General features: G+C 36.2%; 1 protein-coding gene across 3 annotated transcripts in view; it reads right to left on the bottom strand.

Moving 5' to 3' along the window:
- The window catches only part of LOC107094958 (ALK tyrosine kinase receptor-like), a 506,212-nt gene that overhangs the window by 193,691 nt on the left and 289,519 nt on the right, over positions 1-23,002 (bottom strand). For all 3 annotated transcript variants that reach the window (XM_015390903.1, XM_015390895.1, XM_015390885.1), the window contains one exon: positions 5,591-5,795. In XM_015390903.1, the coding sequence (XP_015246389.1) occupies positions 5,591-5,795 (205 nt within the window). The remainder of the gene's footprint in view (positions 1-5,590; positions 5,796-23,002) is intronic.

The following is a 23,002-nucleotide window of genomic DNA, read 5'->3' on the forward strand; positions in this document are numbered from 1 at the left end:
GGCTTAAGTGCATTCAAGGTCTTCACACCAAAAGCTCATCACATTATGCCTCACACTGCCGCTCCCTGGAACGGAAAGCATTTGGTGCATGCAGTGCTGCAGGAGGAGTAAATGATTGCAGGAGCACACGATAAACGAGCTCTTCATTATTCTGTATGTTCGTATGAATATGTTGCGGTGGACGCTGTGCGAGATAGCTCTATGCTAAATGAAGCAGGGAGAAATACTGCATCTATGATGAGGTGTAGAGGTGCTAGAGAACATTACTCTGCCACCATGTGAACCCTTCGTTGCCTCTCTCACAAATCAAGACTGCATATCTTAGTAGTGACATATAATTTTGTAATGGTTTACTCCGTGACCCATCACATACAACCCAAGGCTGGATACAGCTAATATTTATAGATCTGAACAAAAGTTTTTTAGATGGAGAGTACATTCTCTTATAGATTCCTGGAGTGATTTCAGCCTTTGTCCAGCATTTGTTCAGCTTCAGAGATAATTGGATTCATTTTGGAAAAATTCAGTAAGCTTCCTGTTATTAAGACTGGTCCTTAGAGAGACAATTTCTCTTTGTAATAAATGTCTGTGGAAGAGTTAATTTGTTCAAAAGGGAAAATGGGAAATCCAGTCTGTGAAACTGCTGTAGTAACCCTTTCACATCAAAATCAAGTTTTTTTTTCTCCTTTAGTTAAGTCATTTAGATGTTTTAGTCAAAATGCGATCTAAAGCTCTGAATAAACGCTAAATGGGAAACTAACACTATAACCGTCTTTATGTGGAGCATATCCTTTTATAATACAAAGTTAAAGAATACCAATAAGCCCTCTTCTTGAAGTTTGTCTCTCTACCCTCTGGATCTGCCTCAGAACAGAAGCATATTGCAAAACTGTGAATAAACAGGCACACAGAGGGCAGATGGACATTTCCATCTGCCTTGTTGCTCCCTGTATGACACTTTTCATACTTTATTCTCCAGTTTTCACATAGCTTTTGATGCAGGATGCTGCATCTGCTTAATGGTCTCAGTGTACACAGGCAATAAACCTATATGATATGCCTATAAGTTTACAAAAACAAATATTTTTTCAGTCCAGTTAATTCCATTCATAACTGGAAAAGGCAGTGTTAAAAATGCTTAATGTGATCAAAATCTCAGCTAAAGATCTGATAACAGTTAAAGAAACAAAAACACTGATAGGGATCTTTTCTGGATGATATATTCTTCATCACTGTATGAACCGGATTTTAATCTTTGTACCCTGACTGTATGAGTAATGTGCTGCGCTGTTGACACAAACGCTCCAAACAATATTTAAAATGTAAGAATTTTAAAGGAGCACGTGTAACCTGAGGGAGCAGCAGGTGATTTACTTTTTTACTGTGCCACCGGCTGCCTCTGAGAAAAACAACATTCACACAGTATGCTCTGCTGGCAGACTGTGACAGCCTGCGGGCTATTTGGAGGAGAGAGGGAGGAAAAATGTGCTTTTATTTTTCTGGGGTTTTTTTAGCATGTCAAAATAAATAATGGTAAAACTTAACATTTTAAAACATACATTTATTACAGTGATGCAAGAATTGCTCCAGGTTTTGTAGAAAGGTATTTTTAAGTTCTTAAAAAGACAAAACCTTGGTATATCATATCAAATCAAGCCCAATAAACTTTTATTTTCAGAGCATGCTAACCCAAGTGGTGTGATAGCTTTTGAAAAGTTGTGTTTAAAGCACTTACAAAAACATGTACTTTCACTATGTTTCAGACTTTGGTTTTACTGTAAAGCACTTAGAAAAGATGAGCGGGTTGGCAAGTTATCTCTACAATAGATAGTGATCAAATAGATAAGCTGGTGTTTTGTGTGAGAAACTGACTGCACTGTTGTTCCCTCCACTATCCCATCATGGTACCATATTTTTCAGTCACTGTAATTTGTTAGATATGGATTTTTCTCTGTAGTCTTCATGAAATTTTGAGAACTGCTCCCCTGCATGGGCCCTTGAGAAATCATTGATCCACTTTTGATAGGCCAAAAGAACTACTAACACCATGCTGATGACATGATTACCCTTAAGGTATTATTACTTAAATCATCTGGCCTGAAAATCTGCATGTAAGCTAAGTAAGTTTTAATGGGCTAATAATATTTTCATATGTATATTATTGCATTTTAATCTGCACCTGTCTTTTAATTCAGTGGGATGTCCGCATACTGCAGATCTAAGAAAGAACAGCAGCTCAAGCCACAGCATATTCCAAGCTTCAAACAATGTAGTTGACAGAAATAAACGGATGGCAGTTTTTGAATTTTCTGGCCAGCAAAACATCAAAAACATGATTGGTTGATTGGCACTTCATGTTGACTCCCTGTGCAGCTTTGATGGAGAATCCTGTGCTAAGTGGACGAAACCTGATTAAATGTTTTCCTGGAATCATGCATTTCTTTTTTTTTTGTCAAATTTTTGTGCAATGTTTCTGGCAAGTTCCCATTTATGGTCCCTCCAGACCTTTTCTATTTCAATCAGTGCTGTCATTTAACCTTTACTGCCGGAATTAATTAATTCTTATATTTTATGTGTTAACTTATTTCGATAAAAACAACGACAATATATATGAATGTAGATATTATGTATGCATAATTAGGGAGACTACTTTTACTATTTTATGGTGTCAATTATTATCATCCATGATCCTTGGTACATGATGAAAATCCATCCACAGCCAATGATTGGGAAATATTCCATTTTGGCTGCCTTAAGGCAGTCAGTAATTTTCAACAACAGAGTATCCTGTTCTTTTATCTAATTATGTTCCAAGTGATTCAGGTGAGCTAACACCCAAGATGGAAAGAAACTAAATAACAACCCGGACCCTTGCACTTGACCCTGACCTCCCTGAGCAGACAGAATTCTTCCAGTCAAGAGAATGACATACTGTGGGTGATAAAACCTCAAAGCAGTAGTGGTTGTTGTTTTGGAAGAAAAGAGCAGCCACCTGACCTGCAAAGGAAGGTATTTTCTTGTCAAGTTTTATTGTGGTAATTTGGAATAAGAAGCTGAGGTGTCAAGATGGTTTAAAAACTAAAATAAATTTTTTGTTTTCCTTCAAAACTAATGTTCAGCTATACTGTAGAAAAAAAAATATTGGCTTAGAAATCCCTCCTTAAAGAGGGAAAACATTTTGATAAAAGGTGAACCTTTTCAACTTAGGGGCTATTTAGAATAATTTCTATTTTGGTTTAGAAGTTTTATTTCCCTGTAAAAGTTATGTTTATTTGGATTTAGTGTCTTGAATTAATAAACCATTCAGAAATTGACATAAGAGCAGTTACTAATAATCACAGTCCTTCTTTATGTGGCATTAGTCTTAATTAATTAATCTTAATCTTATCACCGTTTTTAATTGTGTGGTCATATAATCCAGTAATTCCCAACCGGGGGTACGTGTACCCCTAGTGCTTCCGCGAATGCATTGCAAGGGGTACATTAAAATATTTTATTTCTTAGTGTAGGTAGTGAAATTAAATAGGGCTGGGATCTGTTCTGCTTAATGAGGTCCCAATTGAAAAAAGTAAATAACCTTTTATCAACCAAAAAATATGTTTTTCTTACCGGTTTATGTTTAAGTTTACCTCCAGCTTTGACACACATCAGAACCAAGTAGTAGAACAGACTGGATGTAGATCAGTCTGGTTTCAGCTGCTTTTCATACTGAGCTATTGGAGCTCACCAAAGCGAGCTCAGGTATCTTGATGAAAAGAAAGTAAAATTAAGTTAGTCTGACTTTATTTTTTGTTCCCAACTCATCAAGTTTAAATGTGATTATAAGGGAGTTTCTTAGAGGAGCTAACAACTAATTATTACTAATTAATTACCAGCTTCCAGGCAACATATTAATGTAGTTTTTTTTTTATTTGAGATGGAAAGAATAAAATGCCTGATAATTAAATGCTCTAATAAAAAAATTTTGTAAAATAGTTTTTATTTCATAATCAGTTTTTGTACATTCCATTTTTGGACAATCATGATTACTTTTGACTGAGAGGGGAACTCATGGTAAGACAAAATACTAAAAAGGGTACAAAAGTGAAAAAAGGTTGGGAAACACTGATATAATCCAAAGAGAAATCCTTGAAGTGAAGTATTTGACACCCAGAATCATCAACCCATCCTACCCACTCAATCCTACTCAACCCTCAACTATTAAAACATTTTCTACAACTGATGTCATTGGTCATGTGACAGTAAGGAATATTAGAGGGTAATAACAAGCAGGATTTACCGTAGCTGTATTTTCCAGTAGCAGCGGTTTGTTCAGAATGACCTTGATAGCAAGTTTTCATGATTTGGCTAAACACCTTGATTACTGAATTAGGAAAATCTGTTATAACGAATATGAAATGAAAGGCAAAGATAAATAATTAGTATCCAAACCATCTTTTCTAATGTCCGCAAGCGGCTCTTCTAGATGTTGTTTTTGCCCGTATTTCTTATGAATCAGGCACCCTCCCAATGCACCAGAAATGTGTTCATGTGAGTTTCCGGCTGGCAGAGATGGTGTGGGTGGGCGGCAGCGTCTGACTACAAATGAGAGTGAACACAATGCACGGTCTAATTCGTCACGGGCGTAATGAGCGCATCCCTGCTACTCTCCCTTAACAGCATTCAGAGGCCTGAATGCTTGCATAACCACACAAATGTTAATGTGCATTTCTCCAGCAAACCAAAACTTTAAGAAGCAGGACACAAACAAAGCATGCCATTCCACATGAGATAAATTACTTTAGAGATTACACACAAAAACAGCATGAAACTGAATTATAGCATTTGATTTACAAGCAATAACCTAAAGTACATTCATCCTAAAAAAAACAATGCTCAGATCCATCGTCTCTATCAAAAGCCCACTGAGAGGAGCACAGAACATGTGGTAATCAGGTATTTGTTTTAAAAGAAGGTTGTACTAGCGCAATAATTGATGATCAGTGCCTTGACCCACAATAAACATCCACTTAGTTCAAGTAAAAACTACTTAACCTCCGAATAATGTATTCAAATATAGCATCCCAATCTCTAAAAATCACTCCTTCGTTATATGTCCCTTTTCTGAATACTAAACACCTTTTTCTTTTATCATTTATATATAAAACACTGTTTTCTGTTTTAAACCAAATATTTATCATAAAAATAATAAACGCTTAAAAAGAAATTTACGCTAGGATCATTTTGATTTTATATTTCTTTTCCTTCTTTATGTTTTAGCTGCTATTGTGAAAGCAAAGATAAGTAGAAAATCAGAATGCAGACATGTTTACAATGATGCAACATACACAAAAGTGGGAAAAGACTAAAACTCCTGCGATAACAGGAGAACACTCAGCAATTTTAATTAGGTGTATCTGACATCGCCTGACTGGTATGTTAATCCCATGAAAACAGCAAGGGTAGAATGAGTGTGCCTCTGTCAGTGTGTTTGCTTTTAACCTAATTTGAGTCTGATTCTTTTTTTTTTACACAGAGCTGAAAAGATTTGTGCAAACATGTTTTATGCTCTTTCAAAAGAACAAAAAAACAAATCCAGCGAACAACTTACCCTGTGATGCGCGGCAGCGTGTCAGTAGAGAAGAAGGCAACAGGTGGCTTGTCTCTCTCTATGACCCAGACGGTGTACTGTCCACTTTGTCTGGGGTGGAAAAACACAGCCATGTCCAGGCTGCATGGCCCTTCACCTCCCCACAGCCAGGGGCTCAACACCCAGGGGCCTCCATAGGCTGAACTATTAACCCAGAGAAACTGACCTGGAAGAAATTGAAAAACAAAGTGGTTCAGGATGAAAACTTTTTCAGAGAACAAAGTCTTACTGAGAAAATGGAATAAAGCGTCAAGAAGCATTTATCTTCTTCCTGATAAAGCTGCTCTGAATTTACATGGAGTATAGTATGAAATAGGTGAGGAACTCACTTACAGTGGTACTTGAATAAAACTGTATCAAATAAAATCCTTTTGAAAATGAACAGCCAACATATCCAATGCTCTGACAAGAAGAAATAAAAAAAAAAAAAACGGATATATTTCAGGTTAAAAGAAGAAAAAAAATTACAAACCAAATATAATTAGAATCACTCCGGGTAATGGAAATATGAAAAAGAAAAGCAAATTATTTAAGGAAAGCTTTCACGGCAGAAAGTTGATGAAATGTTAAAGCTATATTCAGCTCATTGATGACATAATAAACGGCAACACTAAAACATCTTAGTTGCTGTTATGGTTAAGGAAATGTGCTGTTGCATTATGGGTAAATTTGGTGCCAGTTTGGCATAACTTTCCCCTCCAGCACTGTGATTAATCCAGTCTTCTTTATATAGGACAGTCTTATCCTTACCAGACTGACCCAAACTCTGTATAGTCAGTCTGGTTGAAAATAATGCCGAGCAGATAAATGCTCTGCAGTTTTTCTGATGATAGGAATTCTAAAACACACAAAACAGAAAACGAAAACCTATGTTACATGAATCACTTTCTTTTTACCATGATGCTGTAGTTCATCCCTGTAAGTGTATGAAGGTCATGAGAGGCAATAAAAAACAGATTTATTCTCTTCAGCAGGGGGTTGATGTATTTCTTCAGTTTTTATGTCGTCTCCATTTCTTCACCAGGTGACTGTATTTTATACTCTGGATAATGGAAATGTGAGCTTTAATAGTATTAAATTATTAGAAACAGTATAGAAACAAACTTTGGCCTTTTGTGGGATAAGGTTTGCCTTTTGGTACTTGATTGAAAAAATAACATTTCTGTAAATTAGTATTCAAGGGGTATACTTCTCTTTGGTATGGCTCACCTTAAAAGAACAAAAAAATGTGTTTTTATGGAGAGGCTGCTCATTAAGACTATCTTCCTTGAAACAGAAACTCCTCTGCATTAAAAGAAACATAAATAAGCTCTAAAATATCTGGTTGTTTTTTTTAAAAATCTGTTACAGTCTACCTCTCTTTTTGATGACAATTGGGTTAAGATAGCAGTGACTGACTGTTGGGTCTTGTGGGATACCTCAAGGCTTTGCTTGGCACCACATTTTTTCTCACGTTTTACTTCCTTTAGGATGCAGGAGTTATAGTGCCAAGACATGAAACTACCAAACTAAAGAAAAAAAAAAAAATCTGACTTTATTACAAGGTAAACATTTTAAAATTCAACTATGTTGTATGTAAACTGACAAACATCTTTATCAGTCTGGCATTAAATTGAGGCGTTATGTAATAATTCAGAAAATTTCTCTGCAGCAAGATCTAATTGGAACACTGATTGTTTTATTTTCACATTGGGTGACAGTTTTTTCAGTGTTATCAAAAAATAGATCATGTTGCTCTTTTCCTTTTTACATTATTTACTTTAAGTGGGAACGATTATATGTTGGTTTGTTACTTTTATGCTGAGGGCCTTCATTTGTAGGCTACTGTTATGGGTACCTCTGAGACTCATACACTGTTCAGCTTAAGAACAAAACAAGTCAAAGTAAAATTGTAGGTTTCATCAGTTCAATGCTAATTATTTTTTTGTCTCTTAACCATTAAGCTTTCTCCTTCTTTTTAACATAAGTATAGCACTAGTGCACCAGCCAAAGATATTCACCCAAATATGCTTTTTAAAAATAATGAATATATTGAATTAAAGGCATTAAAAATAGTTATGTTTTTTGTGTTGTTGTTTGTTTTTATCACTTAAATTACTGTAATGGCTTTTTGCCAGCTCTGACAAATCAAATTTAGACTTTACTCATAATATGTAAATTTTGGCTGGAAGAACTTGCAGTTTTAAAAATAGAAAACTAAAATCACTAATTCGTAGAGCTAGCTATGGTGAATATTACAGTTCTTGCTCTACAATTCAGGAGATAAATCCTTCCAGCTTGTAGTATCAGGAATTTTGAATTAACTTCCGCTTGTTGGATCACAACATTTATAGTCCAATAATTATATACTTATCATATATATTATAAGTTTATTAAATTTGCTTCCTGAAAACTGTTAATTTTTTACTGAGATTTCAATTTATAGCTAAATTCTATGTACTTTCTACCATCCTTGTATATCTTCAATGACTTTTCTCAGTAATTGCTGCTGCTCATAAAGTGTCTGAACGCTGTACAAAATGAAATGTGTTGTGTATACACTTTGTGTATACAAAATGAAAATAAAAGTTGCCAAAGTAAGTCTAAGTCTAATTGTTTACCAGTATAAATGATAAGCTGTTGATTCTGTTATTGCAGCACAGTGTGTTTTCATTTCATCATCCAAAGTTTAACTGAAACTCTCTGTTGTATTTCGGGGGAATTACTTAGTTTAGATGTCCATCAACAAAATGGAAAAAGAGGAGGGTGAAGTTACAGAAAAGTATTTACTTACTTTGATCTATTCTCACTTCAGTTAGATCAAGGATAAAAAAGAAATACCTGTAAAACAACTAATGGAGTTTAATAGATTTAGGACATTCAGATACTTGGCTAAAGTAAAAGATTACGGTAATGAAAAAACATTTCTGAGGAACATGCAATTAACTGGAATTGATTATAACCCTCCATACATAGCATTACATATAAGAAGGCTGAAAGTAAATATATAAAAGATGCTGACCTTGACTAGAATCTTAACTTGTGGTATTTTGCTTTAGATCAACTTTTTTTCCCCCTTTTGGCTCTGTCTGATCTAATCAGTTTTCTTTTTTCAGTTCACCGGAGCCCAGTAAATAATAATAATCATCTTAAAAACAAGATTTTCTCAAGAGTGCAACTTATCCAAGGACTAGATGAACATGCAAGATGCTGCATTTTTAAGAAATGATGAAAAACAAAAATGCCCATGCGAAGGACTACAACCTGTCCAGGGTGTACCCCGTCTCTCGCCCGTAGACAGCTGGAGATAGGCACCAGCACCCCTCGCAACCCCGCTTGGGATAAGCATGACAGAAAATGGATGGATGGAAAAAAATAATAATTCTTTGATGAAACACAGTTAAACATGGACTTAATACAATGGGTAAAGCTGGGTTTTAAGAAAAACAACTTGAGACACAAAATGCTGACATATTTAGCAGCTCCTTACAGTACTTTAAAAGTTCGGCCTGTCACTTTTGATGAAAACCCAGATTTTGACAGCCGGTAATTCTGAACGACCCTCCTCCAATGATCATAAAGCTAAAGTGAGACCTTCCACACAGAGCATTAATCTGGGGGGTTTTGCTGCAGGAGTAACTTAATGTTTAGCTTCCCTAGACACAGAATTTTCTGCTTTAATCAACAAAACTTGCCCTGTGTGTGGTCGATCAAGTTTTGACCACAAACTACATTTTTTTCTCCCCTGACATCTAAAGTAATAACTGATCACTTAGAAAGGTGCTTAACCATGAGGCGTGCGTCGGTGACACAGTGGTTAACGCGCATGACCCATGTCCAGATTCCTTAGTCCTCAATGTGGCCAATCCTGATTTGAGAAAAAAAAAAAACAACAAAACAAGCCAATAGTGCCTTAAAAAAAAAGAAGAAAGAAACAGCTGAACTACAAACAGACAAACAGGCACAATCATTCAATATTAGGCCTGATGAGCACTTGTACTGAAACACTGTGCCAACAATAACATCCTTTAGTATGGACACTGCTACTAGGTGAAGATGAATTAAATGATATTATTTCAACTCGACTCCTAATAATAATAATTAATTTAAGAGTAATTTTTTTTTATATTTTTTTTTATTTTCTTAATTGAAGTTCTGACCACAGCTCAAAATCTGATATTGTACTTTTTGTTTATCACAGCTTTACAAAGATGTTTGGAAAGGCCACACATGTCTGATTAGTGCAACTCTACTGTTAACATCTTTTTCTGTTAAGTTTTGTCTTCAGTGGTTCTAATTAGTCAATATTACCCTGTTGGATATTTGAAAACATCCTGCTGTTAAGTCCTACTGTTTACAAACTGCGAACCCCTTTGTTAAAATTTCTTTAAATGTCTAATCTTTCTTACATGTTAATCAGTGGTAAGATCATAATTTGACAAGCAGTTTGAAGGGAAAGTCAGAGAATGTCATTATAAAAACAGAAGCCCCAGAAGTCAACAGTGAAGTTCTTCCCTTTTTTCTGAAAGTGTTGTTTCCACTTTCATCCTTGTCTGATAACAAGCATGTTTCTTTATCCTGAGAGGTTCTGAATAACTTCATAAATTCAGGAGGGCTTAAATTGGAGCGCTCCAGTTAAGCCTAATTTGCATGCTTCTAACAGAGAATCAAGACTGCCTGGTTAAGGCTGTAGAGTATTAGGGCTGAATGCATCTTTTCCACAGCCAGTAGCAATTTGATATGAAGGTTTTTAAGACTCAGCCATGGGGGGAACTTCGGCCTGAGGGCAAAGACCCATTAACTCTTGTGTTCCAGTTTTAACAAAGAGAGGAAACACTTGGTTGGGAGCAATTACCTGAGGGTACAATTTTTAATGGCGAACTGCTGAGCGAATTATGTGATTCCATTAGTAGATTTTTGCTCAGGGTTTACCTTTGGTCACTGCTGCATATGCAGGCTCACTGCGTTTGTTTGCATGATCACATATAGGGCCTGCTATCTCTCCAATCTATCTCTGCTGATTAGTATGTCAATCAGCAATCAAGAGTCTTTATTTTCATTATGGCTCTAGCTCTAGCTCAGAATGTACATTTATTGGACATGGACATAATTTAAACACTCTCTAGAGGAATAAAAACTCTTAAAGGTGTTTGGAAATTCTTTATGAAATCAGACATAAAAAATGAAAACTAAAACTAACATTTAGAATCAAGACTACATTCTTGATAAAAAAAAGGGATAAACACTTAAACTGATAAGACACATCAAGTGGAACACTTATAGCAGCTGAAAAACATTCCTAAAGAGAAGGAAGAAATATGTACATGACGATGTAGCATGTATATACTGTAAGGACATTTTTTATGAGATGGACAGTTGAGTATCTACAGGGTGGTGACTTTAAGAATGTTTTTAAGTGTGTTTGTTCACTATAATCTCCTTGGTTTGCTGGTGTTCATGATTATACTATTCCCGGAGCAACACTATGTTATATTGTGAATCCTATCTGTAAAGTATATCATCAATGTAGATATGAGAAGCACCACACTGGTTTTATTGGCAAACTTCATAGATTGTGTTGTGGATGGCAAAGCAGTACACCTGCTGGCGGGTAAGTACAACCGGGTCAGTTTTCCTAGGTACAGTACAACCGGGTCTGTTGTGCTGGGTCCAGCTTAGAGTAGGGGCCCAGAACCTCCAACTTTTGTAAATAAGAATCTTTCTACTATAATTTTCCTTCCAATTTGCCACTGTAGTACTGGTGAAGTACTCTCACCTCCCCTTCTGACCAAACGGTTTGTCTCTTTCTTTAAAGTTGCACCAGTTAAATAGGTAGGGCTTTCTGCACTGCAGGTGGAGACAGAAAAATTTGAAGCCTGAATTTCTCCTCTTCCCTGGGTCAGGCAGCAGCTCCATAATTTTTACACAGAAATGGTACGCAACTCTCACCAGAGGAACACACCTCAAGCCAGGGGTGCACCTTAAGTTTGGATCGCTCTCAACAGATGGTCAACTTTTAATGCAGGATGTCGCAGTTTGTTAGCGCTATAATGGCAAAAAAATTCTGCAGTTTCTGTAAGGGATCCATTGTTTATCTTTTCTAGATGAAGTTTAGATTTGGGCTACTAGAACAGGGATCATTAAGAGTACAGTATGTGCTGTTTGCATTAGACCAGGAGGCTCAAACCGGTTCCAGAAAGGTCTGTGTGGCTGCAGGTTTTCTTTCTTAATTAGACCAACGTGACTACCAGGCATGTCCAATGCTCCAACATTAGGATCAGTCAGGTGAACCATTGAATGTAAATAAATAAACAATCTTGCAACAAAAAAAAAAATCTGATCTTTCACTTTCAATACATTAAAAGTGTCAAAATTATTACTAGTAAATGTTAAAAATGCTATTCAACTGGCAATAAATTCAGTAAATTTATAAAAGTATTTTTCATCATAGACAAACAATTACATATTTCTTCAGTGAAATTATTAATGACTATTAAATGCAAATTTTTACCTCACCGACACCATGTTTGTTTTTAACTATTAATATTGATATCCATATTTGCTGGTACAACACAACCGTATAGTGTGCCATCCTTGAGAGGGAAGGGATATTCAGCCACACTGAATTACATGGAGCATTATTCAGTTTAGCAAACCACTATAGACTCTAAATAAATCTGGCAGGGACCAATCACAGCGCAGCAGGCAGGACTTTACGATATGTGACTCTCAGCGCCATAATCCCCCATTATGCAGTACCACTTTTCTGCTAGCGTAACAACGAGCTTAGAAGATATTTCTTCGTCAAGCAAGTCACTGCCTTTTGTTTTTGTTTTTATTATTAAATACTTTTTTCCTTCAGCATTTTCCAACAATGGAAAATGCTTTAGAGAATAAAGTCAGCACAAGGAAAAGAAAGACAGGATAAGTTCAAGTTAAAATAAGTCTGTCTTTTACATCCAAAGAACATCTTTCTTACTCTTAAAGATTCATACACTTCTGGATTTTGGTTTATTCTTGCATTCTTACTCCAAAACTTTGAAACTGTGGAAGAGTTTGTTCAGATGGCAGAATTGTAACTAAATAGCTAAAAGAAAAACGAAAACAAGCCATTCAAAATGTGTTTGCTGCCAAATCCTCTTACAGCAAATTGCATTAACTCAGGGCCAGCACAAGCTTCTGGGGCTCCAAATATTTGGCTGCCACACATTCTCAGTCAAAGCTCTCGTTCTTGTAACAGAGGTTCAGTTTTACACCAGAAAGCAGATGTTCAAAAGTACTTTTAGTTATTTTGCTCCTTTTAGCTTTAATCTATTTTTGTTTTTTTGATAATTTCTTGTTCATTATAAACTTTTTCAGCAGTTCCCAGATTTAAAAAAAACCAAAACAAACAAACACTGTTATTTGACACTAATCCAGCAAAATAGTAACTTTCAGTGATTCTGTATCATTTCCTTAAGAGGGGAAAGCCATAAAAATAATTTCGGAATAAGCTGCCTGCTTACAGATTGTTGAACCTAAGCCTGTTGGAAAGTTCAATGGAGGAAAAAAGTGTGGTAGATTATTTAGACCAAGGATGCCAGCAGAAGTGAGAGTATTTCGGTGGAGCATTTTTTTAATTACATTTTTACACAGTGAAGACTGCAGCAGGAGTCAGTACTAAAGGCATCCCCACTCACATGTGTGCATGACATGAACTTACACTGCCTCATCCTTTTGGTTAAGCCATACTTCAGGGGTCGGCAACCCACGGCTCCGGAGTTGAAGCAGCTCTTTAATGCCCCCCTTACAGCTCTCTGGAGCTTTTTCAAAAATGTATGAAAATGTATATTTTATGTTTACTTTAATATGGTGTGCAGGAGGTCAAACAACCACTCATTATGTTTTCCTATGCTGTTATTATTTGTATGATAAATTCATTTAAACAATAAATGTAAAAATTTCTTACAACAAAAATTTGTGTCATAGAGATCAGTGACCGTAGCCTGCAAAATCATGTTTTAGCATGGGGCAGTGCCAGGCAAACAAAGCGGCGGGTGCGTGTCTGACGGTGGATCCCAAAGGGAAAGGTAGCTGATGGGAACAGAGGATTTAAAGAAATATAGACTAAATCATTTGCTTACATTATCAATGCAGACAGATTGCCTGCATTTTTGCTTTGTAATGAGAGGTTGTCAAAAAGTAATTTGGAAAGTCACTTCCAGGGAAGGCAAGCTAAATATGCAGCCAATCACAAAGCTGGGAGTGAAAGAACAAGTGTGATTGCAAAACTTCTGGATAAATTAAAGAAGAGCAAAGATAGATTTAATAACTGGATTGCATCTCCAAATTCGCTAGTTTTATTGCAAGCATGGAAAACCGTTCACAGATCGGACAGGTAGCGCTCTGATGCAGGTAAGTAAACTTTCTTCCATTTTTTCCCCAAATCCTAAATATAAAAATAACAGTAAGAAACGCTGGTGACAGAGGATGTTAGATTTTGATGGTACAGGGCAATTTTCTCATGGATTTCAGTTCCTGCTTGGTTCCTTATGACTCAATCAACTCCTGCCAACAGAAACACGTCCACCATGTTTCCATAATTTCATCAATAAAACAAAACCTAAACCACGCGGTGAAGGGCGGTGTTGCTATATGAGCTTTTTATAAGACTTCTAAATTTTTGCAGCCCCAAACAGATTAGTTTTTTGTTTTTTTGTTCCAATGTAGCTCTTTGAACAGTTTGGGTTGCCTGCCGTACTTGAACCAGAGCCCTACTGGACCAATGTATCACCAGTACTCTACCTCTAAAGCCTGGAGTCCTGATTTCAGATGAAAAGGATTTCTTTTTATCACAATCTTCAAATCAGTGTCACATAAGTAAAGGTGCTCAATAGTTCTTTTAGTCAATCAAGTATGGCATTTCCTAAAGTGGGCACAGAGGTCTTTCATAGTATTTTAGACTCTTTTAAGGTTCTGCCTGTTGACAAACCTCTCTTTTTGAACAGAATCAGTAAAAAACTTTTGTTTTTCTCTGATATTTAAGCTTACTGCGAAGCTTCTGTCAAGTATTGTTGACAGACTTGGTGAGCATCAAATCAAACGACTAGCTCCAGATTGACAACAACTTTTAATTGCTTTTTCAGGCTAGATAAGCTGTGCGTCCCGAGAAGAGTACCTGAAAAGGTGTGATGAAATTAAATCTGGGGAAAGACAGAAGTGTGTTAGCTTGTTAAAACATTATTACTTTTATCAGCACAGCAGAAAAACAAGCATAAGAAAACCAATTAAGGTCTAAACAAAGTAATTTTCTTTTTTACACAACCAAAAACAGATTCTGCTCACTGATTTACATTTCTCATGACTCACATTTCTGCTGTTTGCTGATTTCATGAACAACAACGTGTTCCTCACACGCTCCGCACTTTAGTGATCAGGTTTTTACCCCAAAGCAGGCTGTTTTTTTAAGCTGATCAGTTAAACTCCCTGTTAAAAGTAGCAAGCTGATTAAAACCAACTTCGATGCAGAAAAGAATGTGAATTTAGAAAGATGATTTTAGCAACATTATTTATATCTCTCAAATGATATTCATCCCTTCCAAGCAACTAGCAAACCATAATATCAGTCATTTTATAGGTATATCTATTGTTTGTGAAATGCTTACTGGAAGAAAAGCCAATGTTGAAAAAAATCTTATACAGGTATATACTTGATTTTCCCTTAAGAGACAGTGAGTCTGGTCAGAGCTGATTTGAAGATTGATGCAACTCAATGCAGGAGTCCAAAACGCAGAACGAGCTAAAATAAAAATGGTTTAAAGTAAGGTGAATCCATGTGTTAAAATGCCCCAGACATAAAATACAATTGAGGATCTGAGAAAATAATTGATGCTTTCAATCCAATCTGGCTAAGGTTGACCGGTTTGTCAAACCAGAACAGTTTCAGTCTCTGCTTCAGGAGCAGGTAGAGACAAATATCAATAGTTGCAGAGGTTCTCTGTGTTCTCTAAACCTAAAATAAACTCACCATGGTATAGCTTAATGACATATGTATAATAGACTAATGCCAAATGATCTGTAATGTTAAAAATTTCAATACTCCAATTTTCTTGCTTCCGATTGACAAGCCGTTGCAATTAAGCAGAGCAATCATTGAATTCTGCATACATGATTAAAAAGCTTTATATGTGATTCACATTATGCAACTATCTATATTTCCAGTGATTGTAAATATAAATCTTAAATCTCCCTTGTTGCTATTCTTAGTTAACGGCTATGTAGTGCAGATCAGGGAAATGGTAAATAACAATGATGGGAAATTCAAATATTCAGCTGAGTGTCGCCTTGCCAGGCAGAGTAAATAAGGAAGTGAGGAGAGAGCCTTAGTAATGATTTAAGCATGGTTAGCAGTGATTTCAGCCTGAGGGACGAAGTGTGTGGGCCCAGCGAGCTGACTGATTAAGTGGCCTTGTTTATACTCAGAGCTATAATAGAATCTGGGCCGTTCCCAAATGAACTAACAGTGCCACGTGCCAGCCACCGCTGAGCTGTTTGGTGGCAATTTCTGCACGGTCAAAGTTAAAATGAAATTTAGTTTTCTGTTAGGGAATTGGAGTCTCGGTGTTCTTTGTTGGTATTGTATTTTCTTTCTGTTTTTCTCAGATATGAGAAAGTGTTTTAACTCTGGTTGTTGCTTTGCATTCTAGCCTGTCGGCAGCATCCAAAATTTGCTCTGTCAGCAACAGTGCAAGTGTAAATTTGGTCTAGTGTGGCGTTATAAGGATCAGTCAGGCTGTCGACTGAACCATCATTTAAAGGCTGTTCTGTTTGATTTGTTGTTGGGATTCATGAAGGGAATTTGTGATTTGGACTTTTGAATTCTCTGTGATTCTACTTCCTTTAAATTTCCCCTGTTTTGGTCACTTTTCCTTTCTCAGATTTGCTACATGTGGTTCCTTGGTCTAAAAACACAGTGAGGTGATGGTGATCAAGTTCACAGATCTTTTTCAAAATCCTCTATTTTAAGGCTCTCCACATTTTTTTCTTTGTGTACTTGGATTCATCCGGTTTTCAAGATTACCAGGGTGGGTGATTCTGTCAACACAACAAGCTTCAGTAAGCTTAACATGTTACCATGTGTGCATATTATTTATTTAGTATAAACAACAAATGCGGAATCCTTTGCCAATCTCCTCATTTCTATAATAATCAGATAAAATAATTGTAATGCATCACTGAAGGATTACTATTAAGGGATTCTTTTTGGGTTTCTGCACCATTACCAAGAAGTCAGAAATTCCATAATTTTATATCCATAAATAAAATAATTAAAATCCAAAGCTTAATTCCTCAGTTAGCTCAAATATTACATAAAACTAGTTAAAAAATTTATTTTATTTACTTTTTTTCACTTAATTATTGATAAATCATATTCATTTAAAATGCTTATTTAGTGAAATGAACCAGCATGATTGCTAATGTCTTGATTCCATCCAGACATTAAAATCTCCTCAGCTTACCACTACTGTAACATCTAGAAGGGAATCTAACCTAGAATCCAGACAGCCACCTTGAACTGCAGCCTAATACAGTAGGCTAATATAATGTATATGAGATGAAGAATAGCCCAGTTTGAGAAAAGCCTTGCTTGCCCTGAAAAATAACACTATGCAACAACTATTTTGTTCTCATATTTTCATTCACAGCAAACCAAAGAATAAAGTATCTTATTGTGTGACTGATGCAGATATTCTACAATAAACCTGTATTTTGTCTTTTTTTCAATGCTAGGGCTGGTGGCATTTTAAAGTAACACAATGTGTTAAAACAAAGAAAAAACAGAGCATATCCACATGACAAAGACCAGAGCTGAATTCCCCACGGCAGCCAATTTGTGCATTCTAAACAGAACATTTGACAGTGTTCACAGGTGGGTAGCTACTGATGCAGCATCCCCAGCAGCTGAGAGGAACTCAGTAGTAGCCCAGTAAGGAGGGTGTACAGCATGTCTTTAAAGTCCACGGTATACCCATCTGTACTGCTACTTACAAATAAACAAGGACAGCAGTGTACTCCTCACGTATTCATTTATGCAGCTGCACAGTGAGCCATGCAAGTGGTGGAGCTCTTAAAAATGTCACGTAGACCTTTTACTTCTGTATCTGCTTTGTTCTTTGAACCAACAATCTTCCTGATAAGAAACAAACTTCTAGCTTTGTGCTGATTTTCAAAGCTGAGCCTGGTTTTAGGATTTATCTGACAGGAGTCTCTTTCACCTGTAAATATATAATGACCCTATGCACTACTAACAATAATATCTCCTATGGCTTTAATTAATTAACATCATCAGAGTTTAAAAGAAGATATTTATGAATTGACCTGGATGTACATATTCCTTTTGGATCAGCATAGAGTTCACCTTTTTTAATTTCTTAGCTTTTATTAAAAATACATTTAATCTAATAAATATTTCATAAACATCTTTATTATTATTATATACATATTTAACTATCTTGATTATAAATACACTAACAGTACACACAGAACCGGTAGGGGTCAAAGATGGCTAACAGATGGAAACCTTGGTACTTTGCTCTGTTGGTTTTTGTATATTTTTGTGTTTTTATTTTGCGCTCAGCCACCATTCACTTTCACAATAAAGGAACTTGTCAGGCATCTTTTTTTCCAGTTGTACTACTTTCTATTGGATTTGTTAACAGGTAGGCATACCCAATAAGTTTCAAGAACAAGGACTCTGGACACCTTTCCTTGAAACCCCTCCGGCTAATATTACTCTGACAACTGTGGTCAATAATTTTTTTGATTGGCTTGAATTAAAGCATCTGAATATATGGATATCCAAAGCTCCCTATTGGACCCTCTACAGTTTGTTTACTGAGCAAACATGTTGGTGGATGACCCTGTATGAGGACATCACCTTGGCCTTGTGCCAGATATAGTAATAAAAAGACAGTAAATACAGGTCTTAGTAGGCCTTGGAGCTCTGTCTCACCAGAGGTGATAAAAACCAAGAGTGAGCCCCCTGGGGTTCTATTTTTTTGTCTCTTCTGATTTGAAGACCAGATCCCCACCATAGCTGCGTGTTGTGCTGTTTGGAAACATGTGGTGAATGTTGCGGTGTTGTGCCTTTTCTGGTGGAAGCTGCTTGCCAGTCACTACCTTCCCATTCCTAAGGACAGGCTTGTCAAGCTTGGAGCCTGCAAGACAGGGGAATCTGCGGGAATATGTGTTTCTTGATTGTCTCCCCGTCAGGCCACACCGATCATGAGGAGCCTGCCTCTCCACAGAACGCGGCCAAGAAGTCAGCAGCCTGCTTGCTTCTTGTCCCTGGCAACCAAGCTAAGCCACTGCACACACTGAGTTATCTGTTTTGCATTGTAAACCATCAGAATGGCTCACTGACCCGCATCAAACGAATCGTCAAACGACGCAATTAAAATCGCCTTCAAAAAGCTGGCCTCCAATCGGCATACAGTGGGAACAGAGCTGTCTGTAGAAAAAGTCAACAAACAGACAGAAGTTGACTCAGGTAATCCATTGATGTACTGTAGTCAGAACCACCTTGAAACCTTTAAACAAAAATTCAAAATCAATATTCTATTTTACTAGATTATCATTAGAATGTTTTTATTATGTTTTTCAGTTTTGTGTTATTTGAATTACATGTGTGAATTTATCATTTTCTTTAATGGGAAGGTATATAAACTTTCAAGCAAACATGTATATCATGAGAATTCAGGATCTTGTGTTTTATTAGCAGATGATTTACTACTTAGTTCAGACCTCTTTTAATATGGATCAGGATCATTCCTTAGGTCTGTTGTACTGACAGGTAAAAAAAAGGGCATAAATCGTTATTTTAAGTAAAAGCCAGTACAAGGTCTGCAGTCTACTACATCTGACAGACTGAATAAAAGTTAACCACATAAAAAAGGTTGAAGCATCCAGCTTGTTTTCATAGTTTGAATAACTTCAGGCTGCTAAAGATGTTGGAGGAGAGGACGGTTCCCGCAGTTTCACTCATTAATGAAGAAAAAATGAATTTAAAAAGCCTTTCTTTTGCATCTTTTATGTTCAAACAAAGCTGGATTAAAACCTTGGTTCTCTGGTTCTTCAGTATTTTTTTGACTGTTTCACATTTGCCACCATAAATCTTAGAAGATGCATCAATAAAATAATAGAAAAAATAAATAAAAAAACCTTCAGGTTTTCAAGGTTTATAGTAGCTGCAAATAGCCTTTATTGTGTGTTTTTTTTTGTCCAAACTTCAATATTTACACTGTAAGCTGGCCATTATAAGCAGAAATCATTTACGCCTGGTAACATGAGTTTGTTGATAGAGTCACAGACAAAGAAGGAGAATATAATGGGAGCTCAGAACTAGAATGCACAGAATGTGCAGTACATTCGATCCCATTTGTCTTACATTGGCATCTTATCAGTTCTTTCTTATCTTTCATGGGGATATATCTGCAATATTACCTGAAGTGCTTCTCTAAACTTTTTGAACTCCTCTACATCTGCTAAACTTGAGTCTGTAGAGAAGATAGTTGTGACCTTAGGAAAAAAAAGAAGGCTGTCACTCCCACTCCCAAACACTCCCATATGATATAAATGATGGAGGAGTTCACATTTGCATGAGTTTAGTGGAATCTGCTTAGTTTTATGAATCCAATTTGGGAAAGGAAGCTCTTAGCAGATTCAAGAAGCTGCAAAAACCTAAAGAGATTACACTGCTTTGTTAATTCCCTCCAGAATATTTACAACCAGCCACAAGTATTACTGACAATTAGAGGATTTAAATGAGGGAATGAGAGCAGCCTGTCTCATCATTTTATATGTTTGCATAGTGACATGCTAGTATTTGAAAGACATTATAATTCCCTCCCCTTGTTAAAAAAGATAATGATTAGAAAAAAACCTTTCCGATAAGGACAACAGGTTCCTGGTAATGCAAAGCAAAAAAAAAAAAGTTACTTCAAAAACAATAAAAAAAAAAAAAAAAAACTTTTTGATAAGCAATTAAGAAATCTTAGAGTTACTGTGGCTTGTTAAGACATCTCGTAAAGCTATATAATGGCTGAAAGAAATATAGAAAAGAAAAGGATAAAAATCTGTTTCAGAGAAGTACGAGCAGGTTTACAGAAGTTACAGTCTTGGTTGGCAACTAGGCTCAAGCTTCAACAGCTAAGGGAAATGCATAAAGAACTGGGACACATTCTGCCTTTGTAGTCAAGACAAAAAAGAATGAATACATAAATTAGCAGATCCTCTAAGCAGAAAAAAAGCATCCAAGTATTCATTAAAGGGGGGAAAAAACTCCCTCTTGGCAAAAGCTCAATCCAGCCAATGAAGCTATGAAGTCTGTTAGAAGGTGGATTGCTTGTTGATTATTCTCTATAGAAGATGATAGCATCTCCTGCAGGTTGAATGTTATCTGATTGTGAATGAGTGCTGGTTGTAATAACTCATTTAAAGAATTATGCAGCTTTTAAAATGCTCTTTCTCTACAGTTTCTAGAGTTGCACATTCTCTCCTAAATGTGAAAGAAAAAAATCACATTGTGTTTGTATTCACTTGGTGCTAAAGTGCTAAAAGCATACAGTCTGCATCTTGTGTGCATGGTTAATTAATTTGCTCAGATTAGAATTAATGTGCTTGTGTTAGCATGTGCACAATTGCGTGAGAGAGTCGTTTCCACTTGAAGGCAGCCATTTTCCCCAGTGTTGGTTTATGATTGTGTGGGAAGGCTGACTGGGGATTGGCAGCAGACTGTAGGCCAGCCAGAAAGTGAAACTCTCTGCTAGGTAAAGAGAGTTGATGGAGCACAGTCCACAGGGGAAAGTCAACACTTCCTTCCCCTGCCAACACCTCCTGCCTGGCCTGCTTGCTCTGAGACATCCCAGAGCTGCTCTCAACACGGTGTCTGGAAGCATCCAGCAGGGATGGAGCCAAAAAACCACAGACTGGGAAACGCAGGTAGAAAATTTATGAGATTTCTTTTTTTTTTTTTTTTTGCTGTGTAAGCAAGGGCTTTGGATTTTGTTCAAGCCCAAACACTTTATAAAGTACCTGCTGTGCTGAAGTAGATATGGAATGAAATCAGAGTTGAAACCAAACAACCCTAGGATTAATTTTTCTTACTTTTATGTAATCTAATCTTACGACACAGAGGTTTCTGTGTGGTTCTGAAAAAAATAGTTGAGAATGGCTCAAAGATTATACAAATAGAAGACTTACATTGTATTAACTCTTGCTATTTCGAACACTGCCCACCTATAACTTGATCAAATTTGACCACAGACCCATTGGACATTTACATAGTGTGTTTAAATTTGCCAGCCTTCTAATTAGCAAGAAAATTGTGACACATTTATAAATTGTTCAACAAGCAAAGTCTATCCTATTACTAATCTTTTTCAAATAAGCACAAATCTATTTGAAAATAATCCATGATGCAGTACTCATCCCCCTGCAAATTTTTCATTATGTATAACATCCATGCAAACAAAGACTTTACCGCTAATTGATTTGACCTACACCCAATGACAGGCATTAGCTGGTAAACACTTTACGAACAGTTAAAATATTATATTTGATAGGATGTTCACGTAGCAATAACGATGAAAACATCAAGACGCTGCTTCATCTGAAACTAGGCTGCTTTTTGACTGTGAAAGATTTAATCAAGTAGATTTTGAAGGAGGATACAAGAATGAGGAAGACAGTTTGCTGTAGAAGATGTAGCATGAAGGAGATGTAGTCCATCTTAGCATCAGGCAGAAAACTATTTGTATTACCTTATTTTATTAAGTAGGACATATACTTTTTTGTGTCAGATGGTATTTGACAGTTTATATAGACATTAAACATTTCTTAGATTGCAGTATACCTGAGTGTATTGAAAAACAGTAAATAACATGGGCTAACATCTTCAGCATTTATGCTTCACAGTTATTGCAGAGATGGATGTTGAGGCCTATTATTTATACATCCAATTTACTATCAGATGTTGACATTTTTTTTCTTTTTTGTAAAGATGTCGGTTGCACTGAGAAGAACAGAAAAAGTAATCTTACTTTGCCAAAAAATCTATTTTGGTGTCATAATCAAAAACCTACAAAGTCCTATCATGGAATATACAGGATGGTTGCAAACAGTTTATTTTCATATATTATATATATATCCCCAAAACAGTATTCCATATGATTTATGAGCAAGTTCAATTTTAAGATTAAAAGAAACAATTCAAACTTTAGCTCAGCTTTTGTTCACAGAACTGCCATAGCTTCAGACAGGCTTTTAAGCTCAGCAATGGCGTATTTTTTCATTTTGCCTGTGTAATCTTGTCAATTACTTCCTCATTGTTATAGCTCTGCTTTCAGTTTAAGTTTG

This window comes from Cyprinodon variegatus, unplaced genomic scaffold (assembly GCF_000732505.1).
Source record: "Cyprinodon variegatus isolate N-32 unplaced genomic scaffold, C_variegatus-1.0 Scaffold21, whole genome shotgun sequence".
Lineage (NCBI taxonomy): Eukaryota > Metazoa > Chordata > Actinopteri > Cyprinodontiformes > Cyprinodontidae > Cyprinodon > Cyprinodon variegatus.